Raw genomic sequence first — 15592 nt, forward strand, 5'->3', positions numbered from 1 at the left:
ATCTTTCTATTTATTGCTTTGCTCTTATCACTGTGTGGCTTCCTGTCCTCACTCACATGCTTACACACACACACTCACACACACACGCACACGTGCGCACACACACTGCTTTTGATGCAGCAGCTGGAAACGCATGTGTGGCCATGCCCCATAAAATAGGACGGATCATCGAGGCCAGTCCGGCGGACCGATGTGGGAAACTAAAGGTGGGCGATCGCATCCTCGCTGTCAATGGCTGCTCTATTACCAACAAATCCCACTCAGACATTGTCAACCTGATCAAAGAGGCTGGGAACACGGTCACACTGCGCATAATCCCAGGAGATGGTGAGTTATAAACCATGCATTATCACATTTATGGATAGCACATGTATATATATATATATATACATATACATATATATATATATATATATATATATATATATATATATATATATATATATATATATATATATATGTATATATATATATATATATATATGTATATGTATATATATATATATACATATACATATATATATATATATATATTTATATATATATATATATATATATATAAGAGCTGAACCATTACCTCACCATATATAAAAGTCTTTTATCGCATGGGATAAATGTAACAACATCTTTAGAGGCTATTACAAGTATTACCTCTGACGAATAGGACAGACGATCCTTTAAAGCCTTCAGGGTCAATTCAAAGCACAAAGATATTATCGTAGATGATGACATCAGGATCTCAGATGGCATTTGTTTCATGGCTTTCTCTCTGTATGTAGAGCAGCTCTAGATCATTCATCCCATCAGTATTCACAGAAATGACACAATATCCAACAGTATAAAATAAGTTATTTAAAGCTATTATTATCAATTATAAATCAGGCGGCAGTTGTGTCTGTGTCTCGTTCTCAAGTCTGCTTCAGTTTCAGTGCAGTGTCATGTTATAAAGGAGAGCAATAAAAAGAGTTGTACCTTGTCATTCAAGCAGCACAACAGTGCAGATTCTGGAGTCTGCTGATTAGCTGAGTGTAGTAAGTCTAGTAAGAGTGTGTTTGTGCTGTGTTTCAACTGTCCAGCTCATAAACATCTCTGTGTGAATAAGAGAATAAGGCATACTGCACTGAGAGAATGAGGTTTAGCTGTAGGATTGTTGACTGCACACACAAACACACACAAGGAGGATGGCAGTTTGTGTTCGATATGTTGACAGGAGCAGCTATTTTTATCACTGTCACCACTGGGGAATACAGAGGGAGAGACCGCGAGAGAACTTATTTCAGGCTGCCAGAGCAAGCGAAGACTGAGTGCGTGTAGGGAATAATAGAGATGGAGGGATGTGGAGTAGGAGAAAGTCAAGGCATCGATGGTACTAGCTGTAATTCTGAGCTCAGTGTATGAGTAATCAATCATCCTCCAAAATCGGAAAAAACATTCACTCATTTTTTTTAAACTCGATTTATTTTTCCATGGACGTCTTTTTTTTTATCTTTCGGGAAATGAATCCATCGTTTAATTCGTTTATATAGTCTATAAATCTGCTGAAACCATTTAAGAACTTTGTTTGTTACTCACGTATCATGAATCTTTCTCACTCTTCAAAAGAATCTTCGAATGCCGCCCTGCTAACCAACGCTGAGAAGATTGCCACGATCACCACTACACACACACCTCAAAGCAGCAGTGAGTCCAGGTCAGTGAGGCACAAGCATTACCTCACAAGTACACAAATAATAATACGTTTACACGACACTGACCTTAAACATTTTACTTTGTTGTTTTTAACACCTTTCTGAATGCAATCACGATCGTGGCTACGAAACACACACACACACACACACTCTCACTCTATATATTCTACAGTCTTCTTTGATACACTGACGGAGTAATTTCGTTCGATTTTTGACAAGCTGACTGATTGGCTGCTTTAGAGTCGTGTATGTAGTCATCCATCTTTATTTCCCCACAGAAACAACAAGTCAAAACAGGCTCCACCGCAACCTGGAACACAAATGTCTCATCAGGTAAATTCTCTCCCAGGTGCTGATCTGAACTGTCACTTTGTTTTGTCCTGTAGTATTAATGCTGAAGCTGGCAGGAAAACACAAACAAAGGGAGTATCTTTAGGAAGAATGGTGTACAATTCTACAGACTTGTGTGGGATGTTTAGATTAGAATATCAGCAGTGTTGCTGTTGTGTTCTCACAAAACCTTATCAAGACAGTTGTGCTTTATTGTCATTTCTCTACACAACTCATATTAACCTGAACAAAATGGTGGTTTTTGGGGACGTCGTGCAAAACGTAATATGGTGGAATTTTATTTACCTGAAGAGCAAACACTAAGTCTGAGATCACTGCAAAATATACAGTAATTACACAGGACAGTAATTATACAAGGAAATAAATACATTGGATAGTGAACAAGAGAACGACATGGAAGATATGAGGCAAATAATTGTATGGAAAAATAGACTAGACATCAGCTCGTATCGGACGTGTCCGGTGAAGGTTCTGTCCCACCAAATACATTTGCCGCAATTTATTTATTTATTTATTTTTGGTAGATTTACTGTACGAGTTTGGCCCAAAACTAGTCCATGCATCCTCTTGATTTGTTTAGGTACATATTGGGGGACATGCCGACATGTTCAAGAACTTCCAAGGACAAACATAATGTTTGATATTTTAATCATATCTACACCGAATTTCCCTGGCTCAATTAAAGTAAAAATCTGAAATAAACTTGATTTGAATTAAATTTGCTCCGTGCCCTTCCTACAGGGAGGATGTACTTCTTGTCCTTGCTTGCAGGATGTAATATTGAGGCAGTCATATAGCCTTGATGCTGCTTTGAGCTTAATTTGTCTTTTGTGTGTGTGTGTGTGTGTGTGTGTGTGTCTCTGGGCGCGTGTGGGTGTGGGTGTGTGTGTCTCTGCGCGTGTGGGTGGGTGGATGTGTGTGTGTGTGTGTGGGTGGGTGGATGTGTGTGTGTGTGTGTGGGTGGTTGGGTAAATGCAGGATGCTGAGTATTACTCTGTGGACCTTGAGAGAGACAATAAAGGCTTTGGCTTCAGCCTGAGAGGAGGGAAGGAATATAACATGGACTTATATGTGTTGAGACTTGCAGAAGATGGAGCTGCGGTGAGAAACGGCAAGATGAGGGTGAGACTGAATTTTATATTTATTCAAAGGTCAAGGGTTACCACATTCTGCTAGACATTCTTGACTTGGCATAACTTCAACATGTATTAGCTACACAGACATACCTTTATATTGAGTCATTACATTACATCAGCCTTTATTTGTGGAAAGCCGCCAAACACGGGACACTCCAGATTTATTGGTACTTGTTGCGAGCATTACAATAAAAACATACAAGGACATGGTTTCAGTGGGGCTCAAATGCAGAGAAACTGATGGCCATTACGGTCATTTTTTATTCATTAGAGTGTTTCAATGACAATTTCAAAAAATATATATTTTTATAACTTTATCTTTTTGATAGTTGTTGATGCCATCAACATTCACAAGATTTCTTAAAACATCCAAACACAAAATATCCTCAGTGATCATTTCTTTGTCTGCAGTCTTGTTTTTTTTTTTTTTTAAGCCATTTTGTTTATTTTTTTTTTTAAGCCATTTTGGTTTAATTTTTGATCACAACACTTGATGAAGTTCAGGCGCTTAACGCTGTAATTTTAAATCCAGAACATTCACTCCTTCACAATGCTGAGTGTATGGTGGGAGAGTGTGCTCATGGGTCCAATTCTAGGGACATTTCCATACAAGTGACACGTTTTGCCAGTGTTTTTATGTCCATCACCTGCTTGTGTGGAGGTAGACAAACTTCTGTCTCTTTTGTGTTGAAAGTTCTGTGTTTAACCTCATGTTTATACTGAAATAGAACCTGGTTCGAGTCACCTGTAACAGAATCCCTGAACACTGACAGCAAAATATTTTCATGAAAAATGACAATTTGTTTGTATGAATGTAACAGAACTTGCTGATTTATGCCATAACTGTTCCTTTGTTTAAAATGTACATGATAATATATAATGTCACGTATGTCACATATATATAATGATTATATATAAATATATATTTATCTTATGGAATAATTTGGCTTTCCTGGTATACTGTACAGCTTTTTTCTTCTTGTTCTTTCTTCTTCTTTCGTCTTTATCTTTCTTCTTATTATTATTCTTCTTACTTCTACTTCCTTCTTCCCTTTTTCTTCTTCTTCCTTCTTGTTCTTTCTTTTTTATCTTTCTTCCTTTTCTTCCTTCATCTTCTTCTTCTTTCTTCTCCTTCTGTCTTCTTTTTTCTTTCTTCTTTTTTTTTTTTTGATTTGACGCAATGGAGAAGTAATTTTCTATGTTTACAATCCTTTGTTTTTCAGGTAGGAGATGAGATTTTGGAGATTAATGGAGAGAGCACCAAAAACATGAAACATTCTCGTGCCATCGAGCTCATCAAGAACGGCGGTCGTCGAGCGAGACTGGTCTTGAAGAGAGGTGATGGCTCTGTGCCTGAGTATGGTGGGTACATATCATATATACAGAACATTTTTCAGATATTTCTTATTAATCTCGTGTCCTATTAAAATACCACTAGAGACTTCTAATCCAATCTAATTTAGTCGACTATTTTACCGTCTTGTCATTTCTTCTCTTTTGAATTTTTTGGGCGTTCACATTCATTATCTGTTATCAATTTTGTTTTAAAATTCAAAATGAAAAAAGTATAAGCGTACCTTAATGTATCTGAACTGAACAACCTTTATTCTTTCTTTTTTTCCTTTTTGCCAAAAAAAACAACAAAAAAAAAAAAAAACAGTGAATGTAATTAAGTCAGTAGTCAACAAAACATGTTTATTGACAATATTTCTTTAGTTTAATATCTTGACCAGGTTTTACTTCTACAGAAACTAATTTCCTGATTCAGTTAATCAAGCCTGCAGGAATACTGTACCTTCATCTGAGCTTTAATTGTGCAACACTTTACAAAATGCACAATACAAAAACAAATAAAGAATCAGCCATTTTGTATTCCTATACAGCGGTAATCTTGTAATAAAAATTGTACAAATGTATATTTTTGCCTGCAGTGTAAATGTCATTAAAACTTTCTGCTTGTACCATTAGGCTATTTTAAGAGAACGGTGTTCATCTGGTATCAGAGGTGTGCATGGGACTGTTTTCTTCACTCCCACAGTGATTTTTTGGATATCTTCAGGATTCAAACTCGCATCTCGATCTCCCAAACGTACCAACGCTGTGGCGAATCTGTGACCTTAAGTCCAGTTTATTTTTAGAGCACGATTTGCACGTGCAGAAGCGGCAGCAACACGAGAACAGTGTTGTAATTAAAGGCGATATCGGAGCCAAAACATTCCTCTCCGTCTGACTCTTAAGACACAGCGGTGATCTAAATCATCTTAAGTATGATCTAGCTAATAAACAGGTCTGTTTTCCAGCATATAGTCTATAATAAAGTCCAGCATATAGCATATAATTCCAGCTACAGATGAGGAGCCCAATTTTTTTTAGCAGACAGTTTTACACAATACACAGTGAGCCACTTCTATGTTAATCAATGTGACCTTTCTTTCTCCCACAAGCTTCATATCTGACTCTATTCTTTTTTTTTTAATTCTGGTCCCGATGCACACCTGGTGTAACTCATAAAATCCAAATTAAACAGCACTCTGTTTGCTCTGTCGTTACGGAAAATCTGAAGATTTCTACTCTGTATCTTCTCTTCTTTGTCTATCTCTGCTCTTTCTCATTTTTTGCTGGGCTCTCTGTCTTTCTCTGCCTCAGCGATGATGGCTCCCCATCTCGCTTCATGTCTAAGGAATGATAAACTAGGAGAGCCCTGCTTCTACCTAATGGGCCAAAACCAGACCACGGTTTGTAGTGCGCCATTCGTATTTGTGAATCCTCCTTGTCATGCTTGTTATAAAGCCTGTGGATCTTGCTTACACCATCCCAGTCCCTCACCAATGCCACACCACCAAACCCCCTGCTGCGCTGTCATCTTGCTCTTTTACCTATAATACCCTGCACTGACCACTGACTCATTGCTGGAATCCATAAACCAGTATGGATTCATGCTGTTGCATTTCAGCTCACAGGTGCATGCCGACATAATGCTTGTGAAAACGATGTTGATGTCGATGTTTATGATGATGATGTTTATGCTAGTTTGTTACCATACTCTTTCCTGAGATGCGTGAAGTTGATGCATCTTTTACAAGGTTTACCAAAAGTCGAACTGGTGTGTAGATGTGATATTGTTTTCTATTGTTGCCACACGTTAGCTAGAACAGTAGAACTTTTTGATATAAAGCATTTTTAAGAAAGATCCTGCAAATGTGCTTCTAATGTACAGCTTTAAGCTATGAGTATATGTCTATGAAAGTCATCAATATGAAAAATTGAAGACAAAAGAAATAGTAATAGTAACACTTTACATTACCAGGTCTTAATAAACTATACTTTGCGAAAGATTTAATATGATTATTACTAAATGATTTAGTAAGGGTTAGCAGATATTTGAAAGAAAAAAAAATCCTGAGGTACAATGTTGTAATTAGCTACTGAATTATAGATCATTGGATAGGTGTCCAATCATTTTATGATTTTATATATATATATATAAAACGTAAATTATAAATGTAAATTGGCTTATTTATTTATACATAATAAAATGAATTAACACATAGAACGGATTATTTAATAATCCACTAAATATTGCTGTCTGTAGGTTTAATAGCCAACGATATAGTAATTATTAGTGGTCATAAAGCAAAAGAATATTATTATATAAGCTTAATAGGCATATAGGTCCTGTTTCTATAGTGTTACCCAGTTAGTGTACATGTTCATTAAGTGCATGTTTGCCTGCTGGTGTATTTTGGTAAACATAGATTGGATTTTATCTCTTCAGGTTCCTCTGCTTATGCCATTCCTCTGTGTATACCCAAAACCTATATATCTTTTTGACAACCTATATATCTTTTTGACACAAGAAGGCTATACACAGTGTGTTTTCCCACATTGCATGAATGTTCTGTTATTTGTCTGTTCTGATGGGTCTGTGAAAGATTTGTGTCTTTTTTTTCTTCTTCTTCACTCTCAAGAATAACATCACATTGTTATTGGAGCACGAGCAACCAGCATGAGCTTATATCTATGACATAGAGTAAAAACAAATACATTTTTTTTTAGAATGGACATTTCATGATTTGAATACTGTCAGTGATTAAAACATGTGATATAAATGTTTCATTTCAGTGATTTACTGCAATTGTTGTCTTAAGTAATTTAAATGTAAAATATGCTCCTTCACAGACGGGCCCAATGACGGGTACCCTGCCCCACCCGGGCCACAAAATATTCCGGAAGTGAGAACGCAGCAGCCTAATGGCCGCTTTCACCTCCCATTGGAGAACAGCTACACATCAGAACACCAAACAAACCCCTGGTCCCAGGAGCAGTGGCAGAGAGGTAGAGGGCGTGAACGAGAGAAGGATCTGGGTAGGGAGGAGTACAGAGACCAAACCCATCACCCCAAACACCCTCAGAACCACACCTGGAGCAACAATCGTGCTAATACCCGAGGTGCCCACTCGCCTTTGCATTCCCCTTCACGTTCCCCTGAAAACAACAAGAAGAACTCTGGCCGGAAAGTAAAAAAATCCGAGTCAGAAAGCGGCATCGCTAAGCTCTTCAAGACGCTAAGGAAAGAGAGTGGCTTTGGGAAGAAGTCCACAGACCGGGAAGCTCGAGGCCGCCACCGTTCCCCAGAAAGAAGGAAAGGCACAAAAACACGCCGCGGCTCTTTGGATCGCTCCCCATCACGTAAAAATGCCTCCTCTCCAGACCGGCTTAGGGCTAAATCCATGGACCGACGAGCAGAACGCTCCCAACGTGATTATTCTCCAGAACAAGTCTCTCGTGGTTCTAATCACATTCTCAACCGACAGATCGGAACACCGGAAAGGCATTTCCAGCCCCAGCAGAAATGGCAGCCACAGACACCCAGCCGGAGCTACCAAGAAGAGGGCTACCTCACCTCCACTCCAGAGAGACCCAACAACAGCCTAAAGAATGGGCTTTCTTCCTGCGAGCGGGAGGAGAGATTTTGGAGCAACGGCACACCCCAGAGACACTACCGGAGGGAATCAGACAGCAGCAGCAATAGCAGTTACCTTGAAGAGGCGGCCGCTCCCAGGCTGAAGGATTACTACAACACCATGAAAGCAAACAGCACGATCTCAATTCCCCAGTCCAAGAGACGGCTTTACAAAGAGAACCAAGCCGACCTCAGCATCTGAGCACGGGAAACTCATAACCATAAACACTCACACAGCTGGATAGCTGATAACATCATACTGCTTTTAAAAGACCCAATGAGGTGACTGATTGATTGAAAGAATGGTAAATGGAGTGATAGATTCTTCGATCGGTGAATGGATAAATTGATTAATTGATTGCACAGTCGACTTATTTATGTCTGCACATTTTATCCCAGGACTAGAAAATTCTGCAGACCAGCCACAAACACAGCAACAGAACAATCTTATGTCTACTTTCTTCATTTGGTTTGTTTGTTTGTTTGTTTTAAATCTCTACAGTGTTGTGTTGATCAGAAAGTGGGGTTTTGTGCAAATTGGTATCAGATCGGTCAAGAGAGCATGTTCTTCCTCCCCCTCTGTTTCTTTGGAACTTTCATTCCATATTTTTAAGTAATGTTTTATTTTATTTTTTTAATGCTGTGTCTCCTATATATTCATCATACCTGCAATTTTAGCAGACCAGAGCACAAGGGTGTTTGTACATTTTATGGATGAATACATGTGTTTACATGTGCGTTATCAGCTCAAGTGAAGGCAAATTTTAAAATATATATATATATATATAATTATATATATATACAAACTACGATGCTACTGAATTCTAATGAATTAATATATTTAATATCTATTTATTTTATTTTATTTTTTTAATTTGGCACATAAATGAAGTGAATAAGGCTTTTTTTCCACCCTAAGTGAAATTCTGTTGCTTGATCTACTGTGTGTGATTATCTGACTGAAGGTCTTTCTCCATTGCTGTGGACTGCTGCACAGTGCCAGACTGTTGCTCTACCCATAATTCCCTTTTGACCTGAACAAGCCAAATTTCTAATCCATTACGTTATTCAGAAAGTGTCAAACTGGCTGTCATTCATCAGCAACGGGTGAAGGAACAATATGATTAGATTGTGTCTATCTTGAAGCCAGTCAAATAAATAAACAAATAAATAAATAAATCCTACACTGAACTTACAAGACATGACCCTAGCAAATACGGAAATAATTTTTTTGTTGGTTTTCAGGTCTTAGCAAAGATATCTCAGCATCTATACAGTAGATGCTTTTCTCGGTTTGAAATCAGAGAGCAAGCCTTGAAATAACAATCATAAACCATAGGGAAGTCTTGAACAAGGGCAGCCGTGCTACAGTCTGTCCACCTGAGCCATTCCATGTCTTCGCACTGGAGTATGATTAACGCTGAGCTATGCGTGTCTGTATGAATGCATTTTTTTGTGCCTGTGTATATAAACATTTCAGATTTGACAAGCCAACATGAAGTCTCTAAACATGACGACAGAAAACACAGCAAGTTGCATTGCTGCCATCTTCATAGTACTGTAAGGAACCACTAACCTGTCAGCCACTGTCGTGTGTACAGACGTTTACTACTGTATGTAAGTAATAGCAACCTGTGGAAAAGATGAGATCGTTGCCTTTTTCTTGTACAAAAGAGAATTTATGAGAGCCCTCCATCTTGAGGAACACGATATGGTATGTTTATACTCCTCATGCAGAGGCAATGAGTTATAGATAGTATGTGTAATTTATACTCTAAATCAGGCATGTTTCCAAAATCCAGAGACGATTGACCGACGATCTGTTTTTTTTTCCAGGGTGGGAAAAGATTTGGGGTTGATCAGGCGTTATTTGAGAATGAGATGGGGCTGACTATCTCTTGTGATGCATAGCCTGCCTTTTTATTGTATAGCACTTGTATACTGTCTGTGGTCTCTCTGCAATGTTCTCTGGACTTCGATGCTTTTTCCGTGTAAATGAAAGCAGTACATGTATATGGGCCAATCTTTTTTATGAAACACTATGCATATATAGATACTACATTGTCCATAGCTTTATTTGACTCATGAAGCTATACATAATGTTAGTCTAAGTACAAGTAGATGTTGAACTATCCAGTAAAGCTTTTTTTTTTCTTTCCTCCTTCAAATGGATCGCAATGTATATGTAGCTATCAAAAAGAAGTCTGTGAATGCTATTTTTATTATCAAATAAAGTTTTCCATACAAATTCATAAAAAGTCCTCTCTTTTATATGAATCCATGATGTTTAAATGGATGTGATATTTTTCTGCACTCTTTATTTTATACGGTAGGGAGTATCTGTGTTTAAACAGATACAGATAGAGGATCTGTGTTTATAGACTAGACTAATTGTATAGATTTGTTAATTTTAAAAAAAAAAATCATTTTTGCAGCTTGCTTTCTGTCCTATTTGTTTATAGGTTTGGGGAATTACTCTGCAGGTGAATAGTCTGTAACATTTTGTATAATAATAAACTTGAAATAATTGTAGTAGTAGAAATTTTAATATCTTATCTTTGACACTTAGGCTTCCACTTGAATTACAGACTTATTCAGACCCCTGCAGTGTAATGGACTTCATTTGAAAGGGATTAAGTGTTACTTTGTAATGTGAATAACAATAGATAATGTTAGATATTATACATTTTTACAAATTCATTAAAAAAAATATTTTAACTCCTTTAATAAAGTATTCAGACCCTGGGCTAAAGCTAAAGACACTCCAGGTTGAGCTCAGGTGCATCCTGCTTGCTTTGTCTTTTGTCTTTGAGTCTAGCTTTAGTAAATTCAAATAATTGGACGTGATTAAGAAAAGGCACACACCTGCTTGTATAAAGTGCAGCGTCAAGCCAAAAATCAATCCAACGAACTCTAGTAGATTTCTCTCCATGGTTATAAAACTTTCTTAAGCTTTGAATGGAGCAAATTGAGTTTCATCTTTGTGATAGGAACATCCTACAAATCTCAATAATGGGGCTAGAAGGACCTTGGTCAGGGAGGTGACCAGAAATCCAGTTGCTGCTCTAACAGAGCTTCAAAAAATCAACATGGTCTTTTTGTAGAATAGTTAGAGGAAAGTCACTCCTGTGTCAATGCTGGTTTTGTCTTATGAGACGTAAATTCGATGAGCCAAACTCCAGGCTAGAAGTGTAGCATAAACCAGGCACTGTGATAGACCATCATTGAGCTAATACAGCCTCATAGGGAAGAATGGTGTTGGTAGCATCATGCTATGTGTTCGGGACAGGAAGATATGTTGGAATTGAGGAAAGGATGAATGGAGCCTAATATAGAGATGTATTTGAAGAAGTATTTCTGGCCAAAACTGGCCAAATCCAGGTTGACACAAGAAGACTCGATGCTGTATTTGCTGTAAAAAGGCACAAAAATAAAAATATTAAATTAATTCACATACATATTCACATACTTGGCTAATATATCTACAGTACATAGGTATAGTGTGTAGACTGCTGACAAAAAAGAAAATTTAATCCATTCTAATTTGTAACATATATACGTAAGTGTACAAAAACGGAAGGGATGAACCTACTGTAATTAGCTGGCAGGTTGCAGCATCATCTGGATAATTAGATAATTAGCTCTCTCTCTCTCTCTCTCTCTCTCTCTCTCTCTGTATTTGTGTGTCACCCATATAATCATGTTGCCGTCTGTGAGCATGACATCATCATTAGCCAAACCCTCCCATGAGTATCTGATGCGGCCAGTGGACCTTGATGAGCAGTTGCTATGGAGACTGAGTGTGATGGTTTCTTGAACACCTCGGTGGAATGTGAAAGTAGGCGAGGATACTGACAAAATAATATTCATATTACACAGTCATCACACTCCTTTTGGGTCTGGTTCCATTCAAATATTCTTTCTCCTGTTGACCTAGAATATAAATCTACGTCCAGATTGTACAGTAGTAAAGCTGATCTGTGATGTCTGTTTCAAAACATGTCCTGATGAACCAGTGAAATAGCAACCAAACTCCATAACCACAGATGAAAAGATCATAGATCAATCCATTATTTATGACTGATTCTAAAATATTTTGTAACAGAATCTTATATAATATTTACATCAAACCTCAGAAAGGAGGAAAATGGGTTCACTACTGTTTTGACCTTGGCATGGCTGTTGGTGCCAGACATGCTGGTAATGTTTGAGAAGAATGGCAAGGATGTTATGACATGTTGTGAGATGCTTTTCACCACAGTTGCAATTCATGCTTATTTAAGTTACTCTAGACTTCTAGAGTAAGTAGGTAAGTAAGTAAGTGTAGCCAACTAGGCTAGTACATTTTATGCTACAATTTTTTCCTACATAAAAAGTGTGTTGCTTATTATTTAAATAATATCTACATCTGTTGTGCAGCCAATCACACAGATAACAGGTCTTACTATAGATTCAGTGGTGCATCACATCTTTACTTTAGTAACACATGGTATTTGTGTAATATTGGCATTTCTCTCTTTCTTTTTTTGCCTAGATTCTTTCTTATGCCTGGATATTCAAGCAACAGTAAAGACCTGTCCTGCCACATGAACTTTTTTCTTTTCTTTCTTTTTTTTTCTTTTTTTTTCCCTTTTACATATTTTCAAGATCAACCAAGACTAGTGAAATTACTTCCATAAATATATTACAGAGGCAAAAAAGCAGATTTTACACAAACATCCTCTAATTAACAAAATCACTGAACGTGGTATTTATAATAAAAGATTGTCAACAAAACACAGGAAACAAGAAGCTGAGATTTTAATGACATGTTGAGAATTCTAATTCTAACTGTGAAACTTTATGACAGGGTATGCAAATGCTCCGAATTGTGTGACTGCATTTCTGGAACTTAGCAACATAATTAGAAAATAATTGAAAGTTATATAACTAAGGGTGTTTTCTACAGTAGCAACCTTCTATGCTATTTCATTTATTTTCATGCTTATGTCACATCTACTGTACCATACTGTATCTGAAGGTTCACTGATTTATTAGTCTAAATATTCAGGACCTATAATCACTGGTACTAAATGATCGATGTGCTCTAGATGCCTTGCTGATGCTGTTGTTAATAGTGTACTAATGTTGCGTGGTTCTTCCTGTCTATGCACAAGCTGCCTTTGTGTGTGTGTGTGTGTGTGTGTGTGTGTGTGTGTGTGTGTGTGTGTGTGTGTGTGTGTGTGTGTGTGTGTGTGTATTCCGCACTGTATATAAGGTGAGCAGGATATACATAATCATAATCTGCTAATGTTTCCAAGGCTATGCTGACATTGGGAAAAACTAAACATGGCTTATCATGTCATTGCCTATTTTTGTGATTTAATACCACAATAAGCTTTTAGCTCTTAATCCAAGGTGACAATGGGCCTTGATTCCAGCATAGAATTAAACTAGCTTAAATCTACAAGTAAGATATTGATTATTATCATGAATAAACGTCTAGTTACTGGTTAAAGTTTCTATTTACTTCCCTACACTTACTTGAATTTATGTAATTACAGTTTATGATTAATAAACCTTAAATGTCCTTTTCATCTGTGCAGACATCCCTGCAAACAGATATTATGTTAAAGTATATATTTAACAAGTTCTTTATATCCTTGAGGTGAAATCATTATTCGCTGAGATCCAGTAAGAAGGACAAAATACACCACATTGAATCTCTCATTTCAGATATGTCTGTTTTATTTATTTCAAAATGCTAGTGTAACATGTTTGGTTAACAATGCAGCTTAATTAAAACATGAAAAGGGTTACTCATTTGCAATGTGCATTTTATTTTTATATTGCCTTGATTACATGCCTCTACAATCACGACAAAGCCAGTAACATTAGGAGTCCAACATTAAAAGTGCTAATATATTATTTTTCCTTTTGCCATATTTAAAAACAAAAAACATGCACATCTATGCTGGACTTTAGTAATTTATAGAAACAACATGGACGTGGCTCGTCCTTTCTGTCAACTGTCTTTAGTTGAACCAATTGGGTTGTATAACCATACAAAAGGGTGAAAAGACTTTACTTCTGCGAGTTGCTGTGGTCACTTGATTCTCTGGGCTGAAGTCTTCGTCTCCATGGCCGTTGTTGGGGTGCCCAGTAAATCTTGCTACAGTGAGTAAGTTGGCTTGTGTCTTTATGCCGGGGACACAGAGCTGGAGGAAACGGATGAGGCTTCGGTCTTGGAGGCAGTGGTGGAAGCACCCTCCTCTTCCTCGAAGGGGTTCTTGCCACAGCACAGGGTGGTAATCATGCATTGGCGGAACTGCTTGTTCATGCAGACATAGATGATAGGGTTGAAGCATGAGGAGCTTTTGGCAAAGAAGGCTGGGAGGGTCATGAAGACAGGCCCAAACTCACTGCCCTGATGGGTGAAGATGTACCAAGCCACACTGGCATAGGGCAGCCAAGCAACCAAGTAGCCGATGAACATGATGATGACCATGCGAGTGACCTCACGCTCAGCTCTCTGGGTGGTTTCAGACTCCTGCTGTGCAGCTGCAGCCTCCTTGACAGTGCAGACCAGACGGCCATAGCAGAAGGTGATGATGAAGAGTGGGGTCAAGAAGTGGACCGTGAACATGTAGATGACAAAGGACTCATTGTTGAACCCCTCTGCACGAGTGTAGTAGTCAATTCCACATGAGCACTGCATGCCCTCAGGGATATAACGGGACCAGCCAACCAGGGGGGGCACAGTACAGGCCAATGCCATGACCCAGGTGAATGCTACTCCCATGATGGCATGGTTCTCTCCAAATCTGAAGTTGCTCATGGGTTTGCAAACAACTACCCATCTCTCAATGGAGAGCACGACCAGGCACCAGAGTGAGTTGATACCACCAAAAGTTGCAAAGAAGCCTTCCAGGTTGCAGCCAAGGCGCCCAAAGACGAAGTAGCCATGCATAGATGTGTATACCGTGGTTGTGAAGCCTCCAAACACCATTAACAAGTCAGCAACTGCCAAGTTCAAGAGGATGTAGTTTAGGGGTGTGCGCAGCTTCTTGTGCTCAATGGTGACGTACAGCGTAAGGAAGTTGATTGGGAAGCCGACGATAATGAGGAAGAACATGTAAGCTCCCAGCATGGCGTAAGCCCATGGTGCCACTAGGTAGTACTGAGGATAATCGTATGGACTCTTCACAATGCCGGTGGCATTGGACATGGGCACGTAAAAGAACGGGCCCTCTGTTCCATTCATGGCTGTGGTTGAGTGGTGTGCTGGCCCCTCTGTGCTGGACTTTGGCTACGTCTGAGGGACGATGGTGGAATGAGTCAGGTCTGTGCTACAAATGGACCCTGGGTGTATCCCCATTGCTTTATATTGTACCTGGGATTACCAGTGCGTTCCAAGATGTCAGCAGAATATGATTTAGGCCACAGATAATGAAATAATCCTTTCCACTGCTGCA

At 38.4% G+C, this 15592-nt stretch overlaps 2 protein-coding genes across 24 annotated transcripts in view; one reads left to right on the forward strand and one right to left on the reverse strand.

Annotated features, from left to right (window-relative positions):
- Nucleotides 1-10396, forward strand: part of magi1a (membrane associated guanylate kinase, WW and PDZ domain containing 1a) — a 99247-nt gene extending 88851 nt beyond the window's left edge. For 13 of the 23 annotated variants that reach the window (XM_027167501.2, XM_027167506.2, XM_027167518.2 and 10 more), the window contains 6 exons: nt 121-327; nt 1603-1690; nt 1967-2021; nt 3018-3161; nt 4399-4537; nt 7355-10396. In XM_027167501.2, the coding sequence (XP_027023302.1) occupies nt 121-327; nt 1603-1690; nt 1967-2021; nt 3018-3161; nt 4399-4537; nt 7355-8340 (1619 nt within the window). In that variant the 3' untranslated portion in view covers nt 8341-10396. Of the gene's footprint in view, nt 1-120; nt 328-1602; nt 1691-1966; nt 2022-3017; nt 3162-4398; nt 4538-5821; nt 5911-7354 lie in introns of all 23 variants that reach the window. The other 10 variants (XM_027167505.2, XM_027167508.2, XM_027167516.2 and 7 more) reach the window with 5 other exon arrangements.
- Nucleotides 10397-14316: 3920 nt separating this feature from the next.
- On the reverse strand, nt 14317-15381 carry LOC113656331 (rhodopsin). Its single transcript, XM_027167571.1, has one exon. It carries the CDS (start codon nt 15379-15381, stop codon nt 14317-14319), a length of 1065 nt encoding a protein of 354 aa, XP_027023372.1.
- Nucleotides 15382-15592: the final 211 nt, after the last annotated feature.

Source organism: Tachysurus fulvidraco, chromosome 14 (genome assembly GCF_022655615.1).
Source record: "Tachysurus fulvidraco isolate hzauxx_2018 chromosome 14, HZAU_PFXX_2.0, whole genome shotgun sequence".
Lineage (NCBI taxonomy): Eukaryota > Metazoa > Chordata > Actinopteri > Siluriformes > Bagridae > Tachysurus > Tachysurus fulvidraco.

Coding starts and splice junctions, on each gene's coding strand:
- LOC113656331 (XM_027167571.1), bottom strand. CDS start 15,381: ATGAATGGAACAGAGGGCCCGTTCTTTTACGTGCCCATGTCCAATGCC.